This window comes from Boleophthalmus pectinirostris, unplaced genomic scaffold (genome assembly GCF_026225935.1).
Source record: "Boleophthalmus pectinirostris isolate CB_2022bp ecotype Guang Dong unplaced genomic scaffold, ASM2622593v1 HiC_scaffold_8, whole genome shotgun sequence".
Lineage (NCBI taxonomy): Eukaryota > Metazoa > Chordata > Actinopteri > Gobiiformes > Gobiidae > Boleophthalmus > Boleophthalmus pectinirostris.
In genome coordinates, this window is record NW_026571515.1 from 11052905 (window position 1) to 11066660 (window position 13756).

The 13756-nt window shown below is 36.1% G+C and overlaps 1 protein-coding gene across 1 annotated transcript; it reads left to right on the top strand.

Annotated features, from left to right (window-relative positions):
• Window positions 1-5052: 5052 nt before the first annotated feature.
• On the top strand, window positions 5053-10714 carry LOC129412307 (ras-related protein Rab-7L1-like). Its single transcript, XM_055165670.1, has 5 exons — window positions 5053-5158; window positions 6453-6608; window positions 7140-7211; window positions 8402-8583; window positions 10658-10714. Exons 2-5 carry the CDS (start codon window positions 6491-6493, stop codon window positions 10712-10714), a joined length of 429 nt encoding a protein of 142 aa, XP_055021645.1. The 5' UTR covers window positions 5053-5158; window positions 6453-6490.
• The last annotated feature ends 3042 nt before the right edge of the window (window positions 10715-13756 follow it).

The window sequence follows — 13756 nt, forward strand, 5'->3', positions numbered from 1 at the left end:
CCGTGAAGATAGAAAGGTTTAATGCCATACTGCGAAACATTCCAGGCATAGCAATGGCATCTGACGGATCCTCTACCAGAAAAGATACGCAGTGCAGCTTTGATCTTACACAATTTTTTTTTATTTTGTTCAATTCCTGCTTTACTCTGCACTGTGAGAAAACTACCTTAACTGTATATTTATAGATTCTTAGAGATCATTATTACATTTTTATGTTTTGTAGCACAAGAGTTGTTTTGGCGTTCACAGTTATAAATGAAAGAAAGTATTAACGCACCTATTTTTGTATCTGTGTGAAACCCTGTCTACATGCATTAGCCTATTTATTGCAAAAAGGAATTTCAAAGTATGTTTAAATCATAGAGAAAATATTATTGTCTGCTCTATTTTAAAATCCTCATCAAATATTCACTGGTTGCTCTTGTGTATATATACGTTTTTATGTTGATTGCTTTTTATATTTTTACACTTTTTTATGTATTTGTGTCAAAAATATTCGGCACTACTTCACGTACTGACAATCAGAAATGCTTCGAGTGCGCTGTGTGACTTTTCCGGTGCTCGTTTCCATGGTGATGTTGTGGTTTTGATTTGCATGTTTCACAGTATGGCATTAAAGGGTCCGTATTACGCTATTTTCTATGTTATAATGTTATTTCCCATGGAAGATAATTTGTTTCATCAGATTTTGAATTTTAAATGTTTGAATTATATTATTTTTATTCTGAATTTTAGTTGCTGAAATTTTAAGTGTACATTTTCAAAGTGTTTAAATTTTGACTGTTAAATATGAGGGCTTGAATATATTTGTACTGAATATTTAAAAGGTGATTTTTTTTTATTTTTTTAATTTTAGAGTGTAAAATTCCCAGTGAAAAAAAATCGCAGGAAAGATCCAAGATGCTAAGGTCGAAGCAGTCGATCCAAAGTGATCCGATCTAACTTAGGCTGCGTTCAGACTGCAGCCTGAAGTGACCCAAATCCGATTTTTTGGCCCCTGTGTGACCTGTATCTGATCTTTTAATGACAGTTTGAACGACACAGATCCAATTTTTTCAAATGTGACCCAGGCCTCTTGGATATGAGCTCCTAAAACCGATACATATCCAATCTTTTCACATGCGACTTCAGTCTGAATGGCCAAGGCGCATTCATCCGACCTACACGTTATCACCAAGCGACAAATGTACACAAACGTTCTTCTCATCATACGAAAATTGTTAATGAACTCTGTGTCACTGAAGCAAAGCACATCGCCACTCACCACTCTTGGCTACGTCTCCACATCCACACGTTCCTTTAAACAAACTGGACCACAAAACACCACGGCCAAAAACCTCATCTTTCTCCTTCTCAATCTCCTCCTTAAAACAAATAAGTTGTTCATGTTCTGGCTCCGGTACGAGAGGAACTTTAAAATCTCCAGGTGCTCAATGCTCGTGTCCATGTTTGGATAACTTCCGTAAACACAGAGACGCTCGCTGCGGTTGACGTCGTCATGTGTCCAGTGCACATGCAGGACACTTTTGGGCCGTTTAATGTTCACACTCGTGGTTCACATACAAGTTGCATTTAATTGGAAATGTGAACGACCTCGCAAAAACATCGGATTTCACAAAAAAAATCTGAATTGAGCGTTAAGCCCTGCAGTCTGAACGTACTTTAACTTTTGAATTTGAGGGTTTGAAAAGATCTGTGCTGAATATTTAAAAGGTGACATTTTTATTTTGAATTTGAAATATAATATATATAAAAGTACACTTAAAATTTCAGCAACAAAAATTCAGAATACAATTAATTCAATTCTTTTTTCAGATTTAAAAAAGTCATAAATTCAGCGGTATTTAAAATTCAAAATCTGGTGGAACAAAATATCTTCCATAGTTTCCACGTCACAAACAGACCTGGAGTTGTGTTTTGTTTCATTCACACATTTAACACACAAACCTTGTATATTTACGCTGAATTCTTCTCTCAAAAAGAAAACACTCCGTTCCACCTTGTGATGTCATGTGTAATACAGGAAGTGCTCCACTGTGTTTTTAAACTCCACACACCTTCACTTGAAACATTTGGATCATTTCAGACCTGGAATTTCCAATCTCTATTAAGAAAAAGGTAAAATGTCACTGTTAACTTAAAAAAACTACCACTTCATGACATCACAATGTGGAACTGAGCATTTTGAAATTTGGAGATATAGACGGACGAACAATAAAGTGTTACTCAAACTTGTGTGAATGAAACAAAACACAACTCCAGGTTTGTTTTTGATGTGGTAAAAAGGCTAAAAACTCATAATAGTCAATTTTATGTAACCTTTAATGCCATAACGTGGAGCATTTCAGCCAAAGCGATAACATCTCCATGGAGACAAGCAGCTGGCAGACCACCAACCAGAAAAGTCAGTGCACCTTTATTGTAGAACCTATAGTTTGTTAGCAAAAACGTCTCATATTTTGGATTTTTTTTTCCATCATAAACTTCAATCATCACTATTTTTATATCTATAAATGTATTTTTTAATTTCATATGATACAAACAAGACATGGCTAAACATTGAACACGTTTGGCATCTATAAGCACATAGACAAAACTCCCAAATTTTGCTAATAAAATTTGGGGCGTGGCTTATTGTCCTTATTTGGTATGACATGGCGTAACTTCCTGTTTACTTTTCTCTATATTAGAGATTTGTGACATTTTCTATGCAGCATAAATGTGTTTTGATCCTGATTCATTCCTTTGTTTTTACCTTTTAAATGATGTTACTGTATTTTTGTAACTAAACATTTGTTATTATTATGATTAGTATTATTATTAATTGTATTTAAATCACTGTCTTCCATGTTATTCATATATTAAAGGGACACTATTTTGGGTTGATTTTTATTAAATTAAAGGGACTATATTACTTTAATTTCTGAGCTATGTTTTAATGTTGTTTCCTCATCACAAACATGCCTGGAGTTGTGTTTTGTTTCATTCACACATGTTTAACACAACAATCTTGTATTTAAGCCGCATTCTTCTCTCAAACTGAAAACCCTCTGTTCCTCCTAGTGATGTCATCAAGTGGCAATACAGGAAGTGCTCGACTTTGAAGCTACAGCTATTGTTTTTAGCACCGTTTAGCCTTTTTACACTTTACGTGGCAATCTCAACTGAACTGAAGAAGGTTTCAACTGAAGTTAATAAAAGTTGTTAACTGTTAACTACCACTTGATGACATCACAAGGTGGAACAGAGCATTATGAGCTTTGGAGGTGTAAACAGACAGATAAAAGTGTTACTCAAACATGTGTGAATGAAACAAAACACATCTCCGTGTCTGTTTTTGAGGAGGTAACAACATTATAACATGGCTAAATGCTCTCAAGAGTCAATTTTGTGTAATATGGGACCTTTAAACAAAATGTCAATTATTATTTATTTTAAGGACAAGGCAAAAGCTGCGTTGCACACACTTTTGTATGCGCAATAATAAATAAGGGCATATACAAGTTTATATTGTCTGTTTTCATTTATTTTGAGTACTGTTTTTTATAATATTTGCATTTTAAAAAAAAACATATTTTATTAAGTTTTCAACATTTTAATACAACACATAAAACAAAGAGCAGTCTGAGCATATGTTTGAGTTTTCCTCATTATATAAATATTACCCAATTAAGCAACACCTGCCCCTCCACAACACTGTAATCCAGCAGAGGGCGCCACAACTCCATATAAAAATCACCATTACCTTTCAATTTTACACTGACTCTTTCCATGGGTAAGACTCAAAAATTTTCATTATACCACTGGGTGACAGTTGGTGGCTTCTCGTGAATCCAGTTAAACAGCACAAACTTCCAGGCCAGAAATGGTAATTTAGCCACTAATTTTAATTTACTTTTGTCTGACACTTTGTTTAAAGATGGCAGCCCCAGCAGAAACCAACCCGGATCAACCACTAGTTTTAATTTCACTATGTTGCTTATTTCTTTAGTTAAACATTGCCAGAATTTGGAGATTTTTGGGCAAGTCCACAGACAGTGTAAATAAGTTCCATCAGTTGCCTGGCATTTAAGACATAAAGGTGATCTACTAGGGTCAATCCTGCTCAGAAAAACTGCTGTTCTGTGCTGCCTGTGTAAAATTTTTAATTGGGTCCCTTTATATTTGTTGTTGAGGAATAGTGAATGACTGGACCGGATACTGTTCTTCCAACTATGTATATTTGTGAGGAGAAAATTCAGTTTGTGGACGGGACAAAAGTTAGTTTGGTTGAAGACGTTTGGCAGCTCATCCAAGCTGCTTCTTCAGTTCATGTATATTTGCATCACTTAATACATGTTCAGATGTGAAAAGTCCAGAAAATCCCATTGTCAGTTTTCCTGTGACAGCACCGCCCCCTAGTGGCTCTGTGGATGTTCATGATGATTTGGTTATAAAGTGAAACACAAGTGTAGGCCAAACTGAAAAAATATGAAGGATTACCCCCACTACAGTATACATATTAGTTTTTAAAGCAGAACTTTTCTCAAAAATCTGAGTTTCAGAGCTTTTAACCATTTTATATTTGTTTCCACTTCTCATTTACCCTCTCAGAGTTGTATTTGGAGGGATTCGTGCATGTTTGAGTGTCTTTAAGTCGTCTTTAATTGCTTATTTCACTCAGTCCTGGTTTTCACATCCACAGGTACACGCCCACTACTCTGTATTTACTTTGTTCTTTATTTCTTTTCTTAATGGGTGATACACAGTCAAGACACTTAACACTCTACTAATTACTACTACTACTACTACTACTACTACTACTACTATTACTGCTATGACTACTACTACTACTACTACTATTAATGCTACTACTACTTCTGCTACTACTACTAACTCTAACTAAATAACTACTACTACTACTACTAATACTGCTTCTACTACTAATGCAAATGTATGGAGAGATGGTAATTGTCTATAACTGTAAGTACATACTTAAAACTGTAAATGCACATGCAGAGATGTTATTGTCTGTCATCTTTAAGGGTCAGTGCACACTGCTGCTCAGTCTGATGTGAAATAACATTTTCTTTCTGTTGTTTCAGGCTGAAGTCGGTCTGTGCTCAGTGTCCTCTGTGAGGACTCAAAACTCTACAGTTGCTGTTCTAAACAATAAATTGTAAATATTTTACAATAAACTGTTGGTGCTGTTGTTTTATTTCATATTACATAAAGTTTGTTCTCTCAAAATATGTCAAATATCATACTGGCCAAAGTAATCTCAAATCTATAAGAGACTCTCACTCTTATGTGCAGATCATTTAGGCTGACAAGCAGCATTTAAGTATTTTTCATTTGCATGATTAAAGAACTGCTGCTGCTTTATGTGTAACAGGCAGGTGAGGGATTTTTCACTGTAAATGAAGGTGCTGCATCCAAACATGGATCCTCTGATCATAAAACAGCATGTGTCCTGATAAAGGCTTAAAGTCTGAAGTGTTTGTGCTCTTCATAGACTGTATACATAAATATTGTTCATTCTGCTCTGTGTGACACACAGACCTAGTACTCCTTTGACTAACTACCTACTACTACTACTACTACTACTACTACTACTACAGTAGTGCTAGTGCTGCTACTGCTGCTACTACTACTTCTAACCACTATCTAAATACTATTTGGCCTACTACTACTGCTACTACTACTACTATTATTACTACTACTTTTACTACTACTAGTACTCCTCTGACTACTACTACTACTACTACTACTACTACCACTACCTCTAACTACAACGACTACACTACTACTACTACCTCTAACTACTACTATTACTACTACTACTACCTCTAACTACTACTATTACTACTACTACTACCTCTAACTACTACTATTACTACTACTACTACTACTACTACCTCTAACTACTACTACTACTGCTACTACTACTTCTAACCACTATCTAAATACTATTAGGCCTACTACTACTACTGCTACTACTTCTACTATTATTACTACTACTTTTACTACTACTAGTACTCTGACTAACTACCTACTACTACGACTACCACTACCTCTAACTACAACTACTACCACTACTACTACCTCTTACTACTAATACTACTACTACTACCTCTTACTACTATTACTACTACTACTACTACTACTACCTCTAACTACTACTACTACTACTTCTACTACCTCTAACTACTACTACTACTACTACTACTATTACTAGTACTACTTCTAAACTACTACTACTACTACTACTACTACTATTACTACTACTACTACATTAACACATTAAAAAGGCGTGTTTCTGTCTTTCATTCTTCCTTCATCCTTTCTCTGTCTGTACATGCAAAGTGTTTCAAACTATTCCGCATATTTACCCAGCGTCTTTGTTGCTAGGATACATACATTTTTATTGTACGTTTTGAGATAAGTGCTGTGAACTTTGGCCATGTTCACAGAGAGTTTCGTCGGAGGAATCTCAGAGCCGGCCCGAAGCATGAGGGAACATCTGATGAAAATACTGATCATTGGAGACGGAAATGTTGGAAAATCTTCGTTTGTTAATCGTTACGTCAACGGGCAGTTCAGCGGAAACTACAAGATGACAGTAGGAGGTATTATTATTACTACTACTGCATGTTAATTTTACTGCAATTACTATAAACTACAACTATAGAAACATTTAGTGGTACTTTTGCCAACTAAACTACTACAACCAACTGCTTCTAATTAACTGTTCCTAACTACTGCCACTTCTGCTACTACTACTACCACTTCTGCTACTACTACTACTAGTGCTACTACTACTACATGTGACAAACTACTACTATGGAAACATTTACTGGTACTTTTGCCAACTAAACTAACATGTAACTACTGCAATCAAGCTACAACTAATTAACTGCTACTAACTACATTTTACTACTACTGCTACGACTAACTACCTACTACTACTACTACTACTACTACTACTATTACTATTACTATTACTACAACAATAACACATCTGCACTCCTAACCTACTGCTACTACTACTAGTGCTACTACTACTACTGATGTGACTAACTAACTACCTACTACTATTACTATTACTATTACTGCTACTACTACTACAATGTTCTGATAAAATGTTTGTGTTTTTCCAGTGGACTTTTCATTGAAGATCTTGCAGTGGTCAGAAAGCGAGAAGGTCAGATTACAGCTCTGGGACATAGCAGGTACAAGCAAATACTACAGTTATTACTATTACTACTTCTACTGCAGTACTTCTAATACTAACACAACTGCTACTTACTGCTGGTGCTGCTTTCAATCACTTGCATGCCCTACAAATGTAAATGTGAATTACTGTGATAATTACAGCTACTTTACATTAACTTTAAATTACTATGACTAAGACTAACAAACTTACTACTATTACTACTACAACACATCTGCTGCGCTCTTAACCTTCCATCTACTACTACTTGCACTTAACCACTACTGTTATCAACACAATTTACACAATTACTGCTTGCTACTAACTACTACTTCTAACCACTATCTAAATACTACTATGCCTATTAATATACTACCAGTAATTAGGCCTACTACTTTCACTAACTGTTACAAGTTACAGCTTACTACCTACAGTATTTCTATGTCTACAACTAGTTAGTACTACTGCTACTAATAACAATCCATTACTACAACTACTACTGTCACTATCACAAGTACTTCTTCAATGTCTACCCTACCTACTACTACTATTTCTATTCCTACTACTACTACTACTACTACTACTACTACTACTGTGACTGTGTACTACTAATTACTTACTACTAGTAGTACTACTAGTACTACTACTAGTACTACTACTGATACTACTAGTACTTCTACTGTGACTAACTGCCTGCTGCTACTACTACTACTACTACTACTACTACTACTACTACTACTACTACTACTACTGTGGCTAATTACCATTCCCACTACTGCTACTGCTGCTGCTGCTACTACTACTACTACTACTACTACTACTATTACTATTCCTACTATTACTATTACTACTATTACGACTGCTACTACTGCTACTAGTACTTCTACTGTGACTAACTGTACTACTACTACTACTAGTACTAGTACTAGTACTACTACTACTACTACTACTACTACTACTACTACTACTACTACTACTACTGTGGCTAATTACCTTCCTGCTACTACTGCTACTACTGCTGCTACTACTACTATTATTACTACTATTTCTATTACTGTTACTACTATTACTACTGGTACTACTGCTACTAGTACTTCTACTGTGACTAACTGCCTACTACTAGTACTACTACTACTATTACTATTTCTATTATTATTACTTTTACTACTATTACTACTTTTCTTCTCGTGCTCGCTGCTGTGTGTGCAGGTCAGGAGCGGTTCATCTCGATGACTCGTATTTATTACCGCGGCGCTGTGGGCTGTGTGCTCATATTCGACGTGAGCGACTCTTCTAGTTTCCTGAGCTGTCGACTCTGGAAACAAGACCTGGACCTGAAGACCAGACTCCCCAACGGACAGACCCTCCCCTGCATTCTGCTGGCAAACAAGGTCAGGACTAAACCAGGACTAAAACAGCCAGTACTAAACCAGGACTAAGCTTGGACTAAACTGGGACTGAACTAGGACTGAAACAGGGCAGAACCAAGACTAAACTGGGACTGATCCAGGACTAAACCAGGTCTAACCTAAGGCTGAAACCAGGGCTGATACCAGAGCTGAAACCAGAGCTGAAACCAGGGCTGAAACATAACTGACCGGGTCTGAACCAGGGCCAAATCAGGATTTAACCAGGGCCGAAACCGAAACCAAACCAGGGCTGAAACCAGGGCTGAAACCAGGGCTGAAACCAGGGCTGAAACATAACTGACCGGCTGAACCAGGGTCGAAACCAGGAACCAGGGAAACCAAAGGGTCAACAGGAAATTAAACCAACCAGGGCCGAAACCAGGGCCGAAACCAGGGCCGAAACCAGGGCTGAAACCATAACTGACCGGGTCTGAACCAGGGCTAAATCAGAACTAAACTAGGACTAAACCAGGGCTGAAACCAGGGCTGAAACCATAACTGACCGGGTCAGAACCAGGGCCATATCAGGATTAAACCAACCAGGGCTGAAACCAGGACTAAATCAGGACTAAACAAGGGCTAAACCATAACTGACTGGGTCTGAACCAGGGCTAAATCAGGATTAATCAAACCAGGGCTGAAACCAGGGCTGAATCAGGACTAAATCAGGACTAAACAAGGACTAAACCATAACTGACTGGGTCTGAACCAGGGCTAAATCAGAACTAAACTAGGACTAAACCAGGGCTTGAAACCTGGAACTAAACCAGAACTAAACCAGGACTGAGACAGGGCCAAACTAGGACTGAAGCAGAGTTAGCCATTAGCCACATCATCTACAAATCACGGTGTTAGAAAAATAAAGCTGCACTGTGAAACATTCTCCATAGAGGCAGATACTAAATGTATCACACTCCACTTGCATGAAATTACAAGTCAAGTCTGTGGAGAGGCAAGCTTGCAGTAATGACACATGCCGTTCAATGTTCAATAGAAACACCCTTAATGAAACAAATGGTTGTGTTTTAGTCGATTATTTGGCTGAAATGTTAAGCAGTGGGGCTTTAACTAAAAAATAAATCAGGTGTAAATGAAAAGAGTCGACAAAATGGTTAAAATTGAGGCATAAAAATATCTCCAGTAATGTAATATTTTTGTACCGTTACCACATACAAATGACTGGGCAGTGAGTCAGAAGCAACTGATTCAACACAGTGACATAGGTCTGGTTTATTTTGGTTGATTTCATATTTTTTTTGTGTTGTGCCTGTAATACTCCACCTGTCAATGAAACATGACTAAGATATCATTTTTAAACCAGAATTTAATGCTGCAATGTGTTTATTTTCCAACAGACTGTACGACAAAAATGTTTTCTAAATGATGTTTCTAAGGTCAAACGCCCATTGTGTAACTTTCTGTCGGACCTGCTTTTCTCCTTGGAGACGTTATTGCTTTGCCTGGAATGTGTCACGGTATGGCATTAAACCTTTTTATCATCACGGAGACCAAACCAAACTAAGTTACAGGTCAGATCTGTGGAGAGGCGACCCCGCTCACAGTCAGAACGCCTGCTTTTCTAGGTATTTTTGAGCTGTAAAATCACCTGTAATTGCACAAATGTAAGGTAGAGCTGTTTAATGTCATACTGTGGAACATTTGAAGCAGAGCAATGACATTTCCATAGAAACAAGAAGGTGACGGACACTCCAACCGAAAAGTTACATAGTGCACCTTTAAGAGATGCCGTCACTTCTGGGTCCAACCAGAAACATCACCACTGATTTTAAAGTTGTTGTTTTTTTTGTTGTAGTAATAGTGGTGGTGGTAGTAGTAGTATTAGTAGTAGTACTAGTAGTAGTATTGGTAGAGATAATCGTAGAAGTAATCGTAGTAGTAATCGTAATAGTACTAGTAGCAGAACCCTTGGTTGGTTGACGGTTTCCTGCCTGTGGCCTGTCTCGTGCGAGTCACAGGCGATTCTAAGGCGGGACGCGTTGTGTTCAGTATTGCACTCCAGCCAGACGAATCTTCAATTAACTGGTTATTTCTTCAGGAAGATTTCCTAACCTATGGCGTCTCACCCCTCACTCTATGGCTTGTGCCCAGTTAGGATTCATAAGTCTAATTTGTCTGCATCTGTTTGTGTGTGTCTGTCATCTCCTTGTTTAAACTGTATGTTTAAGTGTTTGCATTAGGATATATAGCACACATTATAGCAATTCCACCGTGTACAGTTTTATAATGAATACAACCCCAAGTAAAAATAATGTATAGATGTAATAAATCTGGTAATTTTGTAGTGATAGCAATAGTAACCCCTGTAGGATAAGAACGTTAGATACAATTTGTTAAACTCTTTGTATGACACATTTTGTAATTTTGATGAATAGACTATTTATTTAAGAAATGCATCCCAGTGTGGTGGTTAATTAGTAAGGTACATAGTGAGTTATGGAGTGTTTAATCTAGCCACAAAGGGCAATATATTTTCATTGTGCTCCATACAGTATAGCAGCTCTTTAAATATAAACAATGTAAACAGAAGAATCAACGAACCCATGTTATCTTTGGTGTAACACAAATGTTTATTTTGCTAATGCTGAGATGAAAAGCTTTTTTTTGCAACTATAGTAGTTTTTACATCATTTCAGTATATAGAAGGATCTTTGAAGGCATTTCCTAGTTTCCTCACATCTAATCCCATCTGTACATCCCAGCTGCTTCCAGACATGTACAAAAAAGAACATGCTATGCTTTGAAACTAGGGCATTTTTTCTCCAAACTTTTTTATGCTGATTTCTGTGTAAAACAAACCCAATCGTATGTGGAACATTTTGTGAAGACACTGTGTACTGTAGAAGATCCTGTAATCGTGGTCTTTGATCCAAATAGGCATACCTGTCATTGGTTTGTCTAGATTTATAAACTGTTCTCATTTTGAAGCTGTAAATGAATCCACCAAATCTGCATCCTTCTCCTCCTTCCTATGGTCTACCAGCGTATATAAGCACTCAAATAAAGTAGCTAAGGATTTTCAAAGAGAAAGTTTTATTGAACAAGCACAAACATGTGTTTCTTTATAAACAATATAAATAATAATACAGATGTCCTCATGTAATATAATCTAATATACATAATGACTAGGCCTGTCATGATAATCACTATATTGATTTATCGTTCCATATATGAAAGCTGGAACTATATATTTTTAATGCGCTTACATTTTCTTTTCTACATTAATAGTGAGGAGATGTTTGTTATTTTTATTGTAATTACATAAGATTAGAGCTGTGGAGTATTGATTAAAAAAATTCTATGACTAATTATTTCAGATATTTTATTCTTTCAGATATTTATTTGTTGCAGCTCATGCCTTTTAATGATACTCTAGTTTTAGTAATGGTTCACTGGGATTATATTGTTTTATTTTTATTGTGTCAGAGGCAAAAAGTAGTTTCAGTATTATCATTTATCATTATATTTTTAGTAGTAATACAGCGTGCTTCATAATTTCTTGTTGTGATAGGTCTAATAATGGCATCAGGTCTGGAAGAGATCAAAGCAGTAATAACAGTTTGACTTTAAGGGCAGATTATATCAGTTGTTTCTAACCCAGGCTAGATATGTGGCCTTTATCTGCAAAAAGTTCAGTGGATTAGACTGCGGATATTTTGGGGACCCACTGAAGACAGGAAGTTTATACTTTCTATTAAATCCCTTTATAAAGTGCAGCAGCTCCAAGGATAAGAAGCTAATGAAATCTTTGCAGGTTTATTACAGTTTGTGTGTAAGTATATAATACCTTTTAAAATGCCAACACATTCTTTCATACCTTAGTGAATACAAACTCCAGTTATCACTATCACTGCAAAAGATGGATATGTAATGAATTAAATCACTGGAATCTATCTTGATTTGAATAAATGTGACTAGTTTTAATTTATAGTATTTCGAAACTTTAAATGGATGCATAAATGTTATTTTCTAGTTACAAGCAAAATGATCTGTCAGTAGAGCCGTGTTTGTTCATTTATAATACTTAGAAAACAATTACAATTTATTGAAATGAAAATGTTTTAATCAAACCAACATTTTTTTCTTCTTGAAATTAAAATAATACATTAAAAACAGTCAGATACAAGTTTAGACCAACTCATTAAATCAAATCTACAATTAAAGGAGACATATTATGCTAAATACAATTTTAAGAGTTTTTAACCACATTATTATTGTTTTCCTTCCCACACTGCAAAAAACAAAAATCTAGCCAAGTTAAGATGACTTGAATTAAGAAAGTTTTATCATGATTTGAGTACATTTTATTTAAGAAGTAAAATAATCTGCCAGTGGAATAAGACTTTTTGTACTTAAAATATGAAAACACATCTTGCTACACTTAAAATAAGAAAAACAACAACGTTTTGCACTTAAAATAAGAAACATAATCGAATATTGCTTGAATTAAGAAAAGCACACTTATTCCATTGGTAGATTCTTTTACTTGTCAAGTTGAATCTACTCAAATAAAGTAGAATGTTCTTAATTTAAATCATTTTAATTTAACTACAGTAGATATTGTTTTTTTCCTGTGCATTTACACAGTCAAAGTTGTGTTTAGATCGTATCATGCATGTTCCAGAAATCTTGATTTTCCTGCCTTCAAGATACCATTGATCCCAGAATTCCTGTTTTCCCTACACCAATTTCTATTTACTCACTTCACTTTGCCTGCTAACATGAAGTGTATATTAGTTAAGGTGGTCCATCTGCACGGCACTTTGTTGTGATGGCATTTACTTTGACGTACCATAAAAGATTTTTCAACTTTTTTCAGTATATTGCAATTTGAATATAAATAAAGATCCACAAATACCATAGATTATAACTATCTGACCCTCAGGAACAGCTTATCCCTTAATCCTAAATTTAAAAAAAAAAAAAAATTGCTGCCAGAAGCATAATGTCTTCTTCACTGTGCCTGTTACATCACATGCATAATCCTTCACCCTGTCTTTCTTCTATCTTTCGGTCTCTGTGTTGTGATTATGTGCCGTGTCACTCACCATTGAAGCTGGCGCTGCGGATGTACTTGAGCAACGTCTTGCCCTCTGCTGCCTCCATCTGTGGGCAGACGGAGGGGTGGTCCGGGCAC